At 49.1% G+C, this 18,248-nt stretch overlaps 1 protein-coding gene across 1 annotated transcript; it reads left to right on the forward strand.

Moving 5' to 3' along the window:
* The first annotated feature begins 1,685 nt into the window (after nucleotides 1–1,685).
* On the forward strand, nucleotides 1,686–16,155 carry IRX4 (iroquois homeobox 4). Its single transcript, XM_042464916.1, has 5 exons — nucleotides 1,686–1,730; nucleotides 2,810–3,079; nucleotides 7,933–8,045; nucleotides 12,956–13,272; nucleotides 14,898–16,155. Exons 1-5 carry the CDS (start codon nucleotides 1,686–1,688, stop codon nucleotides 15,584–15,586), a joined length of 1,434 nt encoding a protein of 477 aa, XP_042320850.1. The 3' UTR covers nucleotides 15,587–16,155.
* The last annotated feature ends 2,093 nt before the right edge of the window (nucleotides 16,156–18,248 follow it).

The raw sequence follows: 18,248 nt of genomic DNA on the forward strand, positions 1-18,248 counted from the left end.
ACACTGCCCAAGTGGACATTGTGCAGGGAGTGCTTTCAAACTCCTGCAAGGCAGTAGTCGAAGTATATCAAGGAGCACTGATCAGAGCTACCCAGTGGCAGGATCCATTTTGTGCTTCCTGCAGTGTTATGACAGAGGCGATTGCGAAAGTGTGCTTCCTTCCTCGCCTTGCTTTCTTAGCCCCGAAGCGATGAAGAGAAATCTGAAAAAGGAAAAGGGAAGAAAGGAGGGTGTCGTTTAATAAAGCGGTTTTTCCAGCGCCCCCGCCTCCAGACTGCGGAACCAGGAAAGAGGATGGCACTCAAGGGGCTTTGCCATTGCCTGCGCCGCAGCCTTTCTCCGCCGGAGTTTTGGTGGCGGCGATGTGGGGATGATGGGACCTCCGCTTTGGCCGGGGAAAGGCACGCCTGCGGACCTCGAGGGTCCCCTTTCTACATCTCAGCCTCCGAGGAGCTCCTTTGATGGAATGGCTTGGCCCGACGGGCGTCCCTTTAGTCTCTTTTGTAAGTCGGACTGATGGCTGCTTTTGGGAGGCGGGGAAGAGGAGCAAGCAGCTACTCATTAATTAATTTTTAATTAAAAGTGCTGACCCGCCCCTCCCTTCGGTGCTTCTGATCTGGCATGGGAGTCTGAAGCGCTCCGATCTCGCTTTTTGTGTCTGGACGCCGGCGCTTCTGTGTCTGTGCCGCTTTCTTTGGGACTGTGTCGGAAACCTCCCGGATCCGAGCAAAGAAACTTCAGCCTCCTCTAGGGAAACCTTTATCGTGGCTGAAATGCACACTGATCCAAAGGGGTAAAGAAAAGCCGCCCGGACACGTGTCCACGCATCCACACGCAAAGATACGAGCCAGAGTTTCCTCGAGGGGATGGGATGGTCTTTGATTTGACAAGAGCGTTTGAAGTATGAGTAATTTCACTCCCATCCACCCGCTGGGGGCGGGGGCAGGAGACGTGTCTGTGTGTGTGTGTGTGTGTGTGTGTGTGTGTGCTTGTTGTTGTTGTTGTTTGGCTTCAAACTGTTTCCGACTTCTGACGACCCTCATGAGGCTTTCTTTTTCCAGATAGGGGTTTGCTATTGCCATCCTCCGAGGCTGAGAGAATGTGACTTGCTCAAAGTTACCCAATGGGTTTCCGTGGCCGGTCAGGGATTTGAACCTTGGTCTCCAGAGTCGTAGTCCAACGCTTAAATCACCCTGGCTTTACATAAATACATACATGTGTGTGTGTGTGTGTGTGTGCGCGCATCTGTATATGTATATACACATATACACATACATGTATTTCTGGCGCTCCCGGCTTTGTGGGTGGGAATCCACTCATATTCATATATCGATAGATAGATAGATAGATAGATAGATAGATAGATAGATAGATAGATAGATAGATAGATAGATAGATTAGAATTAGATTAGATTAGATTAGATTCCTCTCTGAAACCCAGCCGCATCTGGAAAGATCGTGGGCCCTTTTGGGGTCTGGTGACTGTAGGGTGGGGCTGGAGGTTACCAAAAAAAAGGGGGGGATAAGAGAGAGGGTGATTTTTAGGCTGAATCCAAGGTGTTTCTGTGCTTGGTTCCCCCCCCCCCCCAGCCCCTAGGACGCCGGAGTGAGCGGGCCTTTGGGAGCGGAAGAGCGAGCGAGGCTGTTCCCGGACTCGACGCCTCTCTGGATCCTTCCTGGAAGCCATGTCCTACCCCCAGTTCGGATACCCCTATTCATCAGCCCCCCAGGTAAGAAGACAGGCTGCCGGACCGATCCACCCCCCCCCTTCCCTCCCAATGGTGGGGCCCTGGACTCCAACCACCCCAGATCTTGGCAAGGGGAAGGCCATTCCTGCAAATGGGGCCACGATCCCTGCAAATAGGGCTGCTCTGGGAGTAGATCCCAGTGGCATCAAAGGAACTTCTTTCCAAGTTAAGCGGCTGTTGGAAGTGGCACTCCTTGCAATGACTATTCAATCCCTCTGGTTAAGGATCGGGAAGTAAAATCCCAAACATTAGTCTTTATTTCGACATAAATGTGCTCTAGACCTAAAACGGTCATACTTATGTCTAATGCAAACGGAAGGATTGTCTTAAACACTGACAAATATTACTCCCTTTTCCCCTCTTCAGTCTGTTTCAAGTCTGAGCTGAAAGTAGGTGTCCCCCTCCCCTTTCTCCTCAACTGCGCTTTAAATTCCAGCCCGATCCACAAAGCAGTTAAGTGACTGGATTGAACACAAGGCACTTCTTTAAGATCTATGATGGAGTTTTCTTGGCAAAATTGGTTCAGGGGTGCTTTCCCCTCGCCTTCCCCTGAGGCTGAGAGCATGTGACTTGCCCAAGGTCACCTGGTGGCTTCGCAAGGATCCAATCCCTTCCGTGGCTTCGCAAGGATCCAATCCCTGGTCTCCAGAGTCCTTGTCCCACCCCGAAACCACTAGGCTCTCCTTATCTCCATCTTTCCTCAAACCTGGCTGAGTGTTGGACTCCCACCTGCCTCCTGGGACACCTTGGTGGCGTGTGCGGGTTCCTCTAAGGGCTCAAAGAGGGTGGCAACTGCTCCGTCCATGAAACCCCCTGGGTGACCTTGGGCAAGTCACACGCTCTCAGCCTCAGAGGATGGCGATGGCAAACTTATCTGAACCAATGACGCCTTTAAGAGAGGGTCGCCAGGAGTCAGAAACGACTTGAAGGCACCCAACACACAGGGAGAGAGAGAGAAGAGGTGTGCAAATCAGCAGACAAATCGCGATCAAACTGTTTCTTTCGGTGGCGCTGGTTTGATTGATCCTCCTTTCCTCTTTTCTTCCTTCCTTCCTTTGCAGTTCCTGATGACCACCAACTCCTTGACCACGTGCTGCGAGACCAGCGGCCGGGCGCTCTCGGACTCCGGAGCAGCAGCGGCAGCAGCGGCGGCGGCCTCGGCCCAAACCCCGGTCTACTGCCCGGTCTACGAGAGCCGGCTCCTGGCCACTGCCCGCCACGAGCTCAACTCCGCAGCCGCCCTCGGGGTCTACGGGGGGCCCTACGCCAACAGCCAAGGCTACGGAAACTACGTCGCCTACGGCACCGAGGCCTCCGCCTTCTACTCTCTGGTAAGCACCCCCCCCCCAGCAGCCAGCCCCACGACACTAACGCCGCCGCTATGATGAGGCCATTGCTTTACGGAAGGAAGGAAGGAAGGAAGGAAGGAAGGAAGGAAGGAAGGAAGGAAGGAAGGGGGATTGGTGGGAGAAGGGGGAGGGGAGGGGAGGGGAGAAGGAAGAGGGGCTGGAGGGCGAAGGAAGGAAGGAAGGAAGGAAGGAAGGAAGGAAGGAAGATGGGCTGGAGGGAGAAGGAAAGAAAGAAAGAAAGAGGGGGGGAAGGAGGGAGGGAGGGAGTAAAGGAAAGAATGAACAGAGACGGAAGGGAAGGAGGGTAGAAATGAAGGGAAGGAAGGAAGGAAGGAAGGAAGGGAAGAAGGAAGGGAAGAAAGAAAGAAAAGAGAAGGAGAGAGGGAGGAAAGGAAAGGAAAGAATGAACAGAGACGGAAGGGAAGGTAGAAAGAAAGAGAGAAAAGAAAGAAAGTGAGTAACATTGTTTCTAGTGGTGTGTCTGTATGTTATACTAAGGAGGAAGGGAGAGTTCCAAGACCTGTCCCTCTTAGCCTGGAAAATCAATATGCAAATAGGTCAGCTGCCACCTTTGAGACTTAGACCGCATCCACACTGCAGAAATCATCCCCGTTGGAAGCCACTTTAACTGCCATGGCTCAGTGCTTGGGAGCTGTATAGCAAAGCTCGGGTGCCACAACAAACGACAGTTCTCATAATTCCGTACCACTGAGCCATGGCAGTTAAAGTGGTGTCAAACCGGAGTTGGTAGCATGGGTTTTCCAAGACTTGAACCTACATCCTCAGATGCATGGGGTGAAGTGGGTAGTCCAGAGACAAACTTAGATAAGCCAGCTGTGTGTGAGAATGCCAACTGAAATTCAAAACCTTGAGGATATGGAGATGAGGTGGCAAGCTCAGTTTTAGCAATGAGGGCGATCATTGGGGGAGGAAAGGATGGAGGAAGGATCCACTCGCTCTCCCTCTATCTGTCCCTTCCTTCCTTCCACCCTCCAACATCCTTCCTCTTGCCTTTGTCCCCTGCAAGGATTCTTAATGCTTTTCCCCAAAATGCAAATCCCAGAATGCAATTAGAGGCAACCAAAGCAGTTAAAGTGGAATAGCAGCACTATAAGAATGTAGTGCAGAAATCTAGTCTCAAATGTGCTACAAGATCCCTTTGCAAGGAAAAAGGGAGTGAGAGAGGGAAAGGAACTTGGCAGTACTTTTAAGGTCTGATCTTGCACTGCAGAAATGATGCAGTTTGACACCACTTTAACTGTCCTGGCTCCATCCTTTGGACTCCTGGGATTTATAGTGGCACCAGAGCTCTCTTATATCAGGGTCCCACAAATCTACAGTCCCCAGGATTTTAACTGCCATGGCAGTTAAAATGGTGTCAAACTGCATTATTTCTGAAGTGCAAATTAGACCTGAGACTTGAGTCCAAAACACACTGCAGAAATAATCCAGTTTGAGACCACTTTAACTGCTCTGACTCAATGCTAGGGAATTCTGGGAACTGTAGAGAGCTCTGGTGCCACAATAAACTACAATTCCCAGGATTCCCTAGCACTGAGCCAGCACAGTTAAACCAATCAAATTGGATTATTTCTGCAGTGTGTTTTGGATCTAACCGGTTTTTATTTTAGCATGAGCTTTTGTGGATATAAACCCACTTCTTCAGGTACATTACTCGGTGGTATTAAGGCCTCAGGTATAAAGCATATATATATATATGTGGGAGTGGGATAGAATGTAATAGGATCCACAAAGATGCAAACTATCCCCCCTTGCCCTAAATTTTCAAAGGGTTGGATGAGGCGATACAAGTCTTTCAGGCCTTTACAATGGTCAGTTAATGTTGATATGTAAAAGCAATAAACCCTGGGGTTCAAAACTCTCTCTGAGAAAATTCCTTTTGTTATACAGTATGCGCAGTAGCGGGATTCCTGTATTAATATAAGTAGTGCACCAAGAAGCCATTCATACCTCTGCAAATGGATTGGAATGTGTGGATATAATTAAATTGAGTTGTTTCTCAGTTTGTTTCGTCAGATGCACTACCACTCAGTATTGCATCTGAAGAAGTGGGTTGATAGCTATGAAAGCTGGGGGGGGGGGAAGCCAGGTAGTCTTAAAGGTAATGCCACTTTTCTTTCTTTCCCCCCCTCCCCCTCCTTTTTATATGCAGTACTGTTATAACTGTGTGATTCCACTTAAACCACCAGTGATCCTGGGATCTGTAGTTTGGTAGGGGATTTAGCTATCTCACCAAACTACAAAGCCTAGGATTCCATAGGCTGTGGCCATGACAGCTGAAATGGTATAAACCTGGAAATAATTGTGTCCTGTGACCCAATTCCAAGTTAAGCAAGTTGAGAGTCACCACCAGCCTCAGTTGTTTCCTAAATTTCACCCCTGAGTAAGTCTTTGACCTAAAAGCACTTGTTTGGAATAAAGCCTCATTGAGCTCAGGCAGCCTTAACTGTTGAGAAACTATGTTGATGTCTGCAGCTCACGACTGTTGTGGTTATCTGGTTTTTAATGTTATTGGGTCCTATGATTACAGGAAAAGGTAATATGAATATGGACTGAATGAAAGTATATGGTGTTCATGTTGAAATGGCTAAACAGCTGATCATGGGGCATTTCTATGCAAATAAGTGACTGGCAACACAGACCAATGTGGCTGTATAAATAAGGACATGGTGGGGGTAGTAACCTCTTTAAGACAAAGGGCCCTGAACAGACAGGCCAAAATAAAGCTGCTTTGGGTCACTTTGGAGGTATGCTGTTTAAATGACGCAGACATCTTAAGAGGCCAGAAGCTGTGCCAAAGCTGCGCTCTAATCCTTAGGACTTGAGCATGGCTTTGGCGTGGTTTTTGGTCCCTTAGGATGCATGCATCATTTAAACAGCATACCTCCAAAGTGACCCGAAGCAGCTGTATTTTGGCCTGTCTGTTCGGGCCCTGAATTACTGATTTCTTCACAAGCTTTTCTGGAAATAAATAGGTGGGTCTTAAAGGTGCCACTAGATTCCTTCTCTGTGGCCCACTGAAGTGAAGTTGGTGCAGGGGAGGCCTAGTTAGTTTTGTGACTACACCTCCCATCCCCTCTAAATAGCATAAAGGATGATGGTAACTGTAGCCTATCACTACCTGGAAGAGGACAAGTCACACACTCCTAGAATAATGAGGCAGGCAATTATGAGGAGAGGCCTCAAGAGCCATACCTTCAATGAGAATCAGACAGTTCAGACAATGCACTTTGCATTGCAAGAGGCATGCCTCACAATTCTGTACTGTTGCTGAGAAAATCCATTGCTACTCTTACCAGCTATGAGTCAGGATCACAGCTAAGCTTTGAAGGAACAGGGAAGAGAATAGATCATACCAGTAAGGGACTGGGGGGGAATGGTGCCATCATTGTCTCTCTAACTGAAAAGTCCCAGGTCTTCATTCCTTCATATTGGTTGCACAACTTTGTAGACTATAGCATTGGTTTGCCAAGATATGGAGTTTGCTTCAAGTTTAATATGAAATCTTCGAAGCCATGTTGATGAATCCAGCACATAGAAAGTTCTTTCACTTTGTCACACATGAAAACCCATGCGTGGTAATTTCAGTTGTTCAGTCAAGTAGTTTTACGATGATCCTCTTTAAGTATAAGACAACCCACCTACCCACCCCCAGTTTTCACACAGTGCTTCCAAGTTCGGCACATCACATCCATGTGCCACCATTTTGCCAGTGCCAGTGCTATATTTTACCCTTTCTTGTGCCTAGCAATTTTCCCTTGTCACCTCCGTAAAGACCAATGTATCCAATAAATCTTGTCTTTATTGAGAGGGAATGAACAGTAGCAGCAGGGAACAAGGGAGTTGATGTGAGAATTAATAGAGGAATTATTAGAGTGGAGCTGAGCAAAGCTGTCTGAAGAAGTGACAAATATTGGATCAGGGGACCCAATGCTCTCTAGATGATGAGACTAGTGGGCTTTCTTTTCAGTGATAATAACACTTAATTAATTAATTAAGCCCCTTTCCCTTTCATCAGAGCTGGGACTCAATGGTGCTTTAGCTCCCATTTAATTCAATTAGCTTAACAGAGGATGCCCAAGCAGGTTGCTAACCTCTCTCCATGAAAGTAATGGGATTTCATTACTTCTGTCTTCCATGTGTTTCTGCTGGGGGGAAAATCAGCATCCTCTCTTTCCTCCCTCTGTGCTATTTAGGGTAAGTGGGATTTTAGAGAGCATAGAGTTCCCTGCATGTAAAACCCTGTTAGCTTTCCTTATTTAAAAATCCCTATTCACTCAGTACTAGCACTGAATTGCAGGCCAATAAATACCTTTGTAACCCAATACACAAACCAAGTCACTTCCTTTTAGGAAGTTGCTGGCACACAAAGAGATTCCTCTCTCCCACATAGAAAGATAGTAAGAATAAAGGTTTCCTCTTTTTCCTGATCTGTTCCTTAGCTAGTTAGGATGTAGGTGGCCTATGTAGAGTCCAACCATTAGTAAACTTTTCATTCATTGCAACCTACCTGTCTTGTCTGTTTCTGAGTCACTTCCAGTTCTCAGAGAAGCAACATGAGATGGGGGCATGGTTTTTTTGATGCTTGCAAATGTAAACTAATCTCTTAACTTTGATATTGTGTGTGTGTTTGTGTGTGTGTGTGTTATTTCCTGAGTAAAGTCTCAATCCTTAGGAGTTGCCCAACAGTTTCTTCCTAGGAAAAAGGGACAAATGAGCAAACCAGGCGCCCTTTGATTCAATCCTTTGATTCACTGCTGGTGAGGGAAGAATGGGCTGATAAGTGGTCCTCTGTTTTGGCTTTAATGTTCCAGAACAGCTTTGATGCCAAGGATGGGAGTGGATCTGCGCATGCGGGAATTACTCAGGCGGCTGCTGCTGCTTACTACCCCTACGATCACACGCTCAGTCAGTATCAATATGACAGGTAAGATGCAAAGAGCAATTAGTTGTAATGTCAGACTAAGGAGAGGTGGTAAGAGAGAAAGTGGCGGGTGTTTCAGCTCCTAGTGGGGAAGATTTTTATTCCTGGCTCTTCTGTCTGGGTGTATTTGGGTTTCTCTTAGGCTGCTTCCACACTGCAGAAATAATCCGGTTTGACACCATTTTAACTGCCCTTGGCTCAGTGCTATGGAATTCTGGGAACTGTAGTTTGTTGTGGGGCCCAGCGCGGAGCTTTAACTTCCATGGCTCCATCCTATATGATCCTGGGGTCTGTAGTTTTGTGTGGTTACAGACTTATTGTCTTGTTAAAGGCCTTGTCAAATTACAAACTTCAGGATTCCGTAGGATGGAGCCACAGCACTTAAAGTGGTGCATTATAACATAGATGCACTCTATGACCCTGGAGGCCAGGGTTCAAATCCCCCACTCGGTCATGGACACTCATCGGGTGACCTTGGGCAAGTCACGCTCTCTCAGCCTCAGAAGAAGGCAAAGGCAAACTCCCTCTGAACAAATCTGAGCAAGAAACCCTAGGGGCGCCATGAGTCAGGAATGACTTGAAGGCACACAACAAAGTGGTAAACTGATGCAATGACAAAGGATAGTAGGATGCGGAAGGACTGGTTCAAATCCTACCCTGCCTCTCCCTTTGAGAAGGCCCAAGGCTTCCAAAGAACATCATCTCCAATATGGAGCTAATGATGCTGACCAGCCCCACAGGATTACTGAGATAAAGTAGATGGAGGGGACCTGAGAGCTTGAAATATGTTGAAATCTTGTCATTGGATAATCAATTGATGTAGTCTGTCTATAGGGCTTTTTGGTGATTTCACTTCCACTGTCTAAAATCGGGACATAGAAATCACCTTTTGTTCTCCCAGCCCAGTGCTGTCTCCTCTGTCCTAGAATCATAGAATCGTAGAGTTGGAAGAGACCCCCAAGGGCCATCCAGTCCAACCCCATTCTGCCATGCAGGAAATCACAATCAAAGCATCCCTGACAGATGGCCATCCAGCCTCTGCTTAAAGACCTCCAAGGAAGGAGACTCTACTACACTCCACTGTCAAACAGTCCTTACTGTCAAGAAGTTCCTCCTAATGTTGACCTGGAATCTCTTTTCCTGTAACTTGCATCCATTGTTCCAGGTCTTATTCTTTTGAGCAGCAGAAAACAAGGTAGCTCCCTCTTCAATATGACATCCCTTCAAGTATTTAAACAGAGCTATCATATCACCTCCTAACCTTCTCTTCTCCAGGCTAAACATCCCCAGCTCCCTAAATCTCTCCTCATAGGGCTTCATTGTTTCCAGGCCCTTCACCATTTTAGTTGCCCTCCTTTCGACACATGGCTCCAGTTTCTCAGTGTCCTTCTGAAATTGTGGGGCCCAGAACTGGACACAGTATTCCAGGTGGGGCCTGACCAGAGCAGAATACAGTGGCACTATTACTTCCTCTGTCAGGCCATTGATCTCTAGGGTTTCACAGCCAGGGCTCAGTCTTTCCTAGCCCTACCTTGAAATCCGTGGTATGCCTAGTGGTCTCCTATCCAAGCATGAACCAACACCTGCCCTGCTTAGCTTCATAACAAAATCAGACGAGATCATGAATGGGCAGGGTAGTGTTACAGAAGTTAAGGGCAGAAATTTATTCGGAAGTTAAACCCATGGATTGCCTTGGGATTAAGATGCTAAAATGACTAGACTGAGGCTGTCCTACTTTGGACATACAGTGAGACGATGCGAATCAGGGGAAAAGAGAATAAAGAAGCAGAAGACAATAGGAAAAGAGGGAAATTTCATTAAAGGATGGGGTTGACTTCACTAAAGGAGGGGGCAGTTGGAGGTCTCTCATTCATGGGATCGCCATCAGTCGGCTATGATTGCAAATAGCAACAGCAAAGTGCAACTAGGATTGCAACCTAAAGGTGTAATTCTGTGCTCCCTCCCTCCCTCCCTGGGAATAAGCCCTCGTTGATTTCGGTGGGGTTTACTTCTGAGTAAGCAGCCCAAAAGCAACCCTCTTTTCAGAGAAATCAATTCCAGAACTGCCAGGGCTTTTGAACAGAGATGAGGGGAGCCCAGTTTTCTCTCTCTCGCTCCAGAAGTGCCGATGTCGCCATGCAATGAACCATGTATTTGCTGATACGAGGCTTGTTTACACCTTCTATCGTCGTGGCAGCAAATGCAGGACTTTCTTCCAGCCTTTTATCCGTCCATCCCTCTCTTTCAACCCAAGCAGGCTTAGCAAGTGCTTACAACTTCTGGCTATGTATGAATGCGACCAATAGACCCTTTTGCAATGGCACCTCCCAAAATCCACCCCCCACACCCCAAAAAAAGTCAGCATGACCATTCCCCAAGTAACTTTCCCAAACTCTGCCAGGATTGCGCTGGTCATCTGGGAGACCTGCCTGTCCCTTGGCTAAAAGGCTTTCGACATTAGCCTCAATGATTATAATGGAGATCGGTCCCACGGATCAATACTCCCAATCTGTTTAGGGGAAAAACTGCACTGGGACAACAGCTCTTAGGATAATAGGAGGCATGAAGACCAATGGGGCGGATGAGCGTTGGATCAGGACACTGGAAGACATGGGTTCGGATCCCGGCTGGACTAGGAAAACCCACTTTGGGCAAGTCGCACTCTCTCAGCCTCAGAGGATAGCAATGGCACACCCCCTCTGAACGAACTTGCCAAGATGATCCCATAATAGGGTGGCCTTAGGGTCGCCATAAGTAGGAAATGACTTGAAGGCACACAACAACAACAACAACAACAACAACAGCAACAACAGGCATGATCTACTGGACATTCCCCTGCGCATGCCCCGTCTAATCGGCAGCGCTGTAGTGATTGATCTCTTATCACTTCCATTGTTTGCAATGATGTCTCAGCGGGTCCCGCTTCATTGCAGGCCTGTGCTTTCCACGGAATACAGCCCCCTTCCTGAGCATGCGCCACAGTGACCGATTGCCCACCTAAGTGAAATACAAGGCAGTCCCTGGTTTAGTACAGTGTTGAACGTCGGGAGGCAGCAGCAAGTCGCAAGAGTGGCTCTGGCTCTGTTTTGTTGTGTGCCTTGAAGTCGGCTCTGATTTATGCGGATCCTAAGGCCTTATGGGGTTTTCTTGACAAGATTTGTTCAGAGGAGGTTGGCCATTGCCTCCCCCTGTGGCTGAGAGAGTGTGACTTGCCCAAGGCCACCCAGAGGGTTTCATGGCCGAGCTGGGAACCTGATCTCCAGAGTCGTAGTCCAGCACCCAAACTGGCTATCTACCTCGGTATTATCACACAAACATAGGATTAGATGGAGTAGATCCAACTTGCTCAAGCCTCCTTAGATGCCTGGTTTGGGCCTCTTTTACAAAGGCGGATTACTAGAGCCTCCTCATCCCCATCAAGCCTGTAAAAACAGTAATAACTCTATGGAGGAGGAGGTGGTGGTGGTTGTGTTTTTTTTAAAAGAAAGGAACACAAGCCAAGAATCCCTCTTACACTATTTCAACCTTTTAAGCCCGGTGGGTGCTGCTGACCTTTTCTTGGATGATGTGCATTAAATATTCAGGTATAGCCCAATGTCTTCTGCGTTTAAGAAAAGGGGAAGAAAAAATACCAGCAAACTCTAGAAGGAAAGAGGCCAAGGGCTGGTGGGAAATTTACCATTAATAAAAGAAATATATATATACATTTATTAAGGGATTGCACACCCTGGGGTTAGTCGGGTGTATTCTATGAAGGAGAGGCAATAAAGGGGGTGGGTTTTATTTATTTTCTCCCCTAGCATCCCCACCTTATAAAAGGGAGCGTTTTCTTTTCCTTGGACGAACCTGCTGCAATCCGATGCACAGACTGTGACAGTAAGCTTCACTGAACATCGTGCAAAGGGATGTTCTTGAAGCCCCCTGCATCCACATGGCAGAAAATAATCTGGTTCGACACCAGTTTACCTGCCATGGCTCACTGTGAGCATCACAGCATCCTTTTTAACGACCTTTTTTCACGACCCAACAAGAGTGATGGTTTTCAATTCACACCCGACGTTAAGAATAGGCTGACTTTTTCCCGAGTTGGGAACTAAACACACTGCGGAAATAATCCAGTCTGGGACCGCTTTAACTGCTCTGGTTCAGTGATAGGGGATCCTGGACATTGTGGCCCCAGAGCTCTCTGACAGAGAAGGCTAAATGTCTCACGAAGCTACAGTTCCCTGTATTCCCTAGCATTGAGCCAGGACAGCAAAACCGGCCTCAAACTGGATTATTCTTGCGGTGTGTTTTGGGCCCGATCCACAATTTAGTGTAAGTGTGCATAGGATTTCTGCCCCAACGAGGCTGGATCGCAACCGTTTTCCGTTCAACTGCTGCTTCCCAGGAGACTGTGGCTCCATCCGCACTGCAGAGTTAATGCCATTTCATGTCGCTTCAACTGGCATAGTTCCAAGGTATGGGATCCTGAGATGTGTAGTTTGTTCTTGCCCCGGGGCTCTCTGACAGAGAAAGCCAAATGTCCCACAAAACTACAAATCCTCGAATTCCACAACACTGAGCCATGGCAGTTGAAGCGGAACCAAACTGAGTTATTACTGCAGTGCGGAGGATCCAACGCGTTGTGCTACTGAGATTATTTTTGAGGGGTGGGGTATACCGTTTGGTGACCAGGGTTTCTTCTGTAGTGGATTGTGGGATTGAAAACGTAGAGGAATCAGACCAAATCAGGAGATGTTTCCCTCCGGTTCCGTCAATCCCTGGAAAAGTTACTTGCGGGGCATAGCTTCCTAAGTCCCTCAGGATTCTGGAAGCTGTCGTCCAGAGAAGGCAACTTTCCCAAGCCCTGGATTTAATAGCGATGCCTTCTCAAGTTCCTATCTTTGATGGCCAACTCTTGCGACCCTTAGATACGGCACCATGGATGGGGGAACCCGGAGGAAAAACGCCACCCGGGAGACCACCAGCACTTTGAAGGCCTGGCTCCAGGAGCACCGCAAGAACCCCTACCCGACCAAAGGTGAGAAGATCATGCTGGCCATCATTACCAAGATGACCCTCACCCAGGTCTCCACCTGGTTCGCCAACGCCCGCAGGAGGCTCAAGAAGGAGAACAAGATGACCTGGCCCCCCAGGAACAAGTGCGCCGACGAAAAGCGGCCCTACGAGGAGGAGGACGACGAGGGAGAGGGACAAGGAGGCAGTCTCAAGAACGAGAAGCTGGAAGGTATCTCCCAAACTTTCTACCCGTTGGAGCTGAAAGCCTAGTCCCAGTTTGTGGGTGTCTCCACCCAAGTAGTTTATGCGGGTAGATTCAGCGGTGAAGTTATCTTCTCTGTGTGTCTCTCTTTTACGCAGAGCAGGGTCTCTTTTTGGACTACAGCTCACAGAATCCCCGAGTTGCGGCCCGAAAGAGTAACTTTAGAGGCAAAATTAAATTGAAAGGGGAAAATAAAACGGCACGTGTCCCTCCAAAATAATGTAATAAGCCCTGAGTCGTCCAGATCCATGCCTCGCCTTATAACCCTCGGGTTACGAAATTAATTCGTTCCGCGGCCGCTTTCGTAACCCGAAAAGCCTTCGTAAGCCGAATTGCCACGATTCCGTGCGAATTGCCGCGATTCCGTGCGAAAAAGCCGAAAAAAGCACCAAAAGTTTTTTCGTATCCCGAAAATTTCGTATCCCGAGGTACCACTTCAGAGGATGATTCTGAAGACCAGGGTTTGAATTCCTACTCAGCCAGGGAAACCCACTGGTGACCTTTTGCAAGTCACACTCTCTCAGCCCCAAAAGAAGGCAAATACCTCTGAACAAAACAAAGGGTCGCCATAAGGCACACAACAATAAACACATATCTGCCATTGCAGTTTGGGCACCTATCTCTCACGCCGCGTGGGAAATCTTGAGCTTGAGGGAGAGAGGCATCTGTCAAACGACTGATGTCCCACTTGGGAATTCTGCCCCAGCCTAAAGCAGAGGGGCTCCCATCAGCATAGCCCATAGCAAAGGATGATGGGAGTTGGAGTCCACCGACATCAGAGCGGGGAGGCATTCCTCATCCCGACAGCCTGCCCGCCTAACTTATTCGGAGATAAACGCATTGTGTGGATGGCTTTTATTTGATCAAAGAAGTAAGCCCTTGTATGCAAAGGGATCTTGCAGCATCTGTGAGACTAACTGAAAGAGAGGAGTTGGCAGCATGAGCTTTCCTAGACGTGAGCTTACTTTCTCAGAGGCGTGTGCAGGAGGATCTTGTAGCACCTGTGAGACTAACGGAAAGAGAGAAATGGGAGAATTCAAAGATATAGTTGTGTTAGTCGGTAGAATCGGTACATGGAGAGATCTTATAGCACCTTTGAGACTCACTGAAAGAAAGAAGTGGACAACAAGAGCTTGGGGGGGGGGAGAGACAGCTGGTGAAGGTGAGCTTCCCTAGACGTGAGCTCACTTTCTCAAAGGCATGTGCAGATGTATGCAGGGGATCTTGTAGCACCTGTGAGACTAGCGGAAAGAGAAAGCTGGTGAAGGTGAGCGTTCCTAGACTTCAGCCTACTTCTTCAGGTACACGTTTGGAGGGGAGAACCCAGACATAGACCAACATAATCTCTCTCCAAATCTACCAAGTTTTGAATGTGAATGGGCATTCTCGGGCACAGCCGGCTTATAGAGGTTCGTCTCTGGGGTCTCCACACCAAAAACTTGGTTCGAGTCTAGGGAAGTCCCTGCCCCCAGCTTCTCTCTTTCAGTGGGTCCAAAGGTGCGACCTTTGGGGGGGGGGGGGGGCCTGGGCTTGGTGTCCCTACGGGTTTGTTCCCCTCTCTCTCTCTCTCTCTCTCTCTCTCTCTCCCGCAGAGCCGTCCGGCAAGGAGGACAAGGAGCTGGGCCTGAGCGACCTGGACGACTACGACCCGCTGGAGTCGGAGGGCTCCGAGGGCGAGCTGAAGGCGCCTTCCTTCGGGACGGGTGAGCCTTGCAAGGAGGCCTCGCTGGTGGAAGGGGCCAAGGGCAGCCTCAAGGACCCCGCCGAGAGCTGCGAGAGGAGCTGCGAGGCCCAGCACCCGCTCCTGGAGGGCAACAGCAGCAGCAGCAGCAGCAAGCCGCGGATCTGGTCCCTGGCGCATACGGCCACCTCGCTCAACCTCAGCCAGGCGGAGTTCCCCTCCTGCATGCTCAAGAGGCATGCCGCTCAAGGGGCGGCCTCGGCCTCGGGGGGATCAGGCCCAGCGCCCCCTTCCTCCTCGTCCTCCTCCTCCTCCTCGGTCCCCCCGAAGGAGTCCCCCGTGGCCAACCTCAGGAACTGGGTGGACGGCGTCTTCCACGACCCGCTCTTTCGGCACAGTACTTTGAACCAAGCCTTGAGCAACACCGCCGTGTCTTGGGCCGCCGCCGCCACCACCAAGGGGTCCTCCCTCTTGGAGACGGGGGCCCTGGGGCGCTCCGCCGTGCTCAAGGGGCAGCTGGCCGGCCTGGCCGGGCCCCAGGACTCCGGCAAAGACTTCCTGGCCTTCCCCAAAGCAGGCAGCAAGATGTTCTGCTCCTAACGACCGAGGACGGGGGGAAGAAAGGGATGGGGGACCAACACAAACTTGGAGGGAGGTTGGAGGGCCAAGGAAAGGGGTTGTTTTCCCCCTGGGCAAAAGGAACGTGCCTCCCCCTCGACTTCTCTTTGCTGGTTTAAGGACAGAGAGAAAGAGAGAGAGACTTCCTTTGTTTGGAAGATGGTTCTTCACTGGGCTGCGACCTCAAAGGATCGACGTCTTCACGGTGATTTTAAGCCCCTCGCACGTTCCGCTAGTGACAGAGGTGTCCTCCTCCCGCGTTTACTTTGAGCAAGTTTACAAGGCGCGAGATTCGAATCCAGGTCCCGGCAACAAACGGAGGAGGAGGGAGGGGTTTGTCTCTTCCGTCCCCCTCCCCCATTCTTTTTTCTTTCCCCCTTTAACTGTGTGGCATGCCAACCTTAGTCATCCAGAACAAAAAAAGGAAAGAAAGACTTTCCTCCTGGGACTTTGATTCCCCTTCCCTCTCATTTCTTCTCGTTCCCATCCCACCCACAAAAAACAAGCGGGGAGCACTCCTTCCACGGACTTGGCACCATTGCGCGCACGCACACAGGCACCGAACTTGAACTTAACGATAAGCTATGTCGAACAGGTATGCTCACTCCAAATAAATGGTTTGTCTCGCAGAGGTGCCCTCCGAGTTGTGGTCTGTTCGCACTGGCGACGGAAGACCTGTCCCCACATCTGTTCAGATGTCACAGAAATCGGGGGGGGGGGGGGGGGGGGGGGGGGGGAGAGAGAAATGAATTGGAGTGAGCAGGTTCATAGGCCGACAAATAGATATCTTGCAGAACTGGGTTTAAAATTACCTGGGCCCTTGGCACATGGCTCCTCCTAAATATATAGGCTGCTAAATATATAGGCAGAACAATGTCCAGTTCGAAAAAGCCCCACTAAAATACACAGGAGTCAATAGTACATGCTGGGATGAGAGTTTCTTAAAAGTAGCAAAGGGAGAGATCCTTTCTAGGTCTACTCCGAGGTAGGTATAGGATTGGTGGTATAGCTATACATATACTTTGTTTAAATGTTGGAAGGGATGTCATATTGAGGAGGGAGCAAGCTTGTTTTCTGCTGCTCCAGAGAACAGGACCCGGAACAATGGATGCAAGCTGAAAGAAAAGAGATTACACCTCAACATTAGGAGGAGCTTCCTGACAGTAAGGGCTGTTCGACAGTGGAACAAACTCCCTCGGAGGGTGATAGAGTCTCCTTCCTTGGAGGTCTTTAAGCAGAGGTTGGATGGCCATCTGTCGGGGATGCTTTGATTGAGAGTTCGTGCATGGCAGAATGGGGTTGGACTGGATGGTCCTTGTGGTCTCTTCCAACTCTATGATTGTATGAAATACAGGATAGGTTTGCGCATAAAGTCAGAGTGGTTTGAGACCCGGGTTTGAATCCCCGCTCTGCCATGAAACACACTGAGTGACGTTGGGCAAGTCACACTCTCTCAGCCTCAGAGGGAAGGCTCCCTTGGAAGAAGTCTGGCCAAGGGAAAGGGACACCCGAAGCCAGAGTCGGCTGGAAGACACACAATCATAACATTTGCGTCCCATCTTTTGAACGCTGTTCAGAGTAAATGTGCCTATCTAGATCGAACGGGAGCAAGAGTAAAAAGCACAACTCTCAACAAAGAATTTATCCTTAAAGGAAATCTGAGATCCAAGACTTGATGGAGACGCCAGCCATGAAAACCTGGTCTAAACGTTTGATCGTTTTCTTCTGTCGCTTAAGAAAACTTCATTGCCTTTTTACCTTCCTCTGTTTTCACTTTGAAAATAGGCTCTATCCAAGTGAGGGTCCTTTTTAAGCAAATGGCCCCATTTTATATTTTTGGTAGATTTATTTGAGGAGGTAGAAAATCAAGGGAAGGCAGCTGATGATGAAGAGAGAAAAGGTTCCTTCCACGTCCAGAGAGGCTTGTTTTAAAAGACCGTCGTAATTCCTCTAGTAGGAGCGCAGTCTCGGCGCCAGTTTGTTTACAAAACGAGCCATTTGGGGTGTGGAGACACGGAGGATGGTGACCCTGGGGAGCATCCACACGTGCTCAGAAGGAAAGAACCCCTTCTCAGTGGCTCAGTGGCAGCAGATCTTGAGAGAAGAGAAAGCCACCGAAAGACAACCAGGAAAAAATGACATTTGTGACCCAGTCCTGCGTCTGTAGACCATCCGACCAGGGCTGCAATCCTACAGACCTTCCTGCGAGAGGAAAACTCCATTGGGGTTTATTGCTGCCCCAACAGACACGTGCTGTGTGAGGATACGACCCAGGGAAGGTTTGCTTGGAGGGAAACCCCACCGAAGCCAGAAGTACCGACATAAACCCTGCATTCAAGATCGCCAAGATTAAATGATCGGGGGCTGCAACTGGTCCTTTATTCCAATAAAGGGAAGGGAGAGTGAAAGAGTGTGGAAAGAAGAAGGGAGAATGCGGGGCGCCTTTGGAAATGGAGTTGTTCGGATGTGAAGCCCCCTCCTCCCCCCCCCCCCCCGAGGGCTCTTTAACCCCCGTCCCCTCTTTGATGTGTGCGAAAGCAATTGATTCACATGGAACATTTGACGTTTTAAACTCCCGTTTTAACTGGAAGCTTTCGCCGGGAGAGCGACGCGGTGGGTTCTCTATGAATATTTCAGCACTTCA

Source organism: Sceloporus undulatus, chromosome 4 (genome assembly GCF_019175285.1).
Source record: "Sceloporus undulatus isolate JIND9_A2432 ecotype Alabama chromosome 4, SceUnd_v1.1, whole genome shotgun sequence".
In the NCBI taxonomy this organism is placed as follows: Eukaryota; Metazoa; Chordata; class Lepidosauria; order Squamata; family Phrynosomatidae; genus Sceloporus; species Sceloporus undulatus.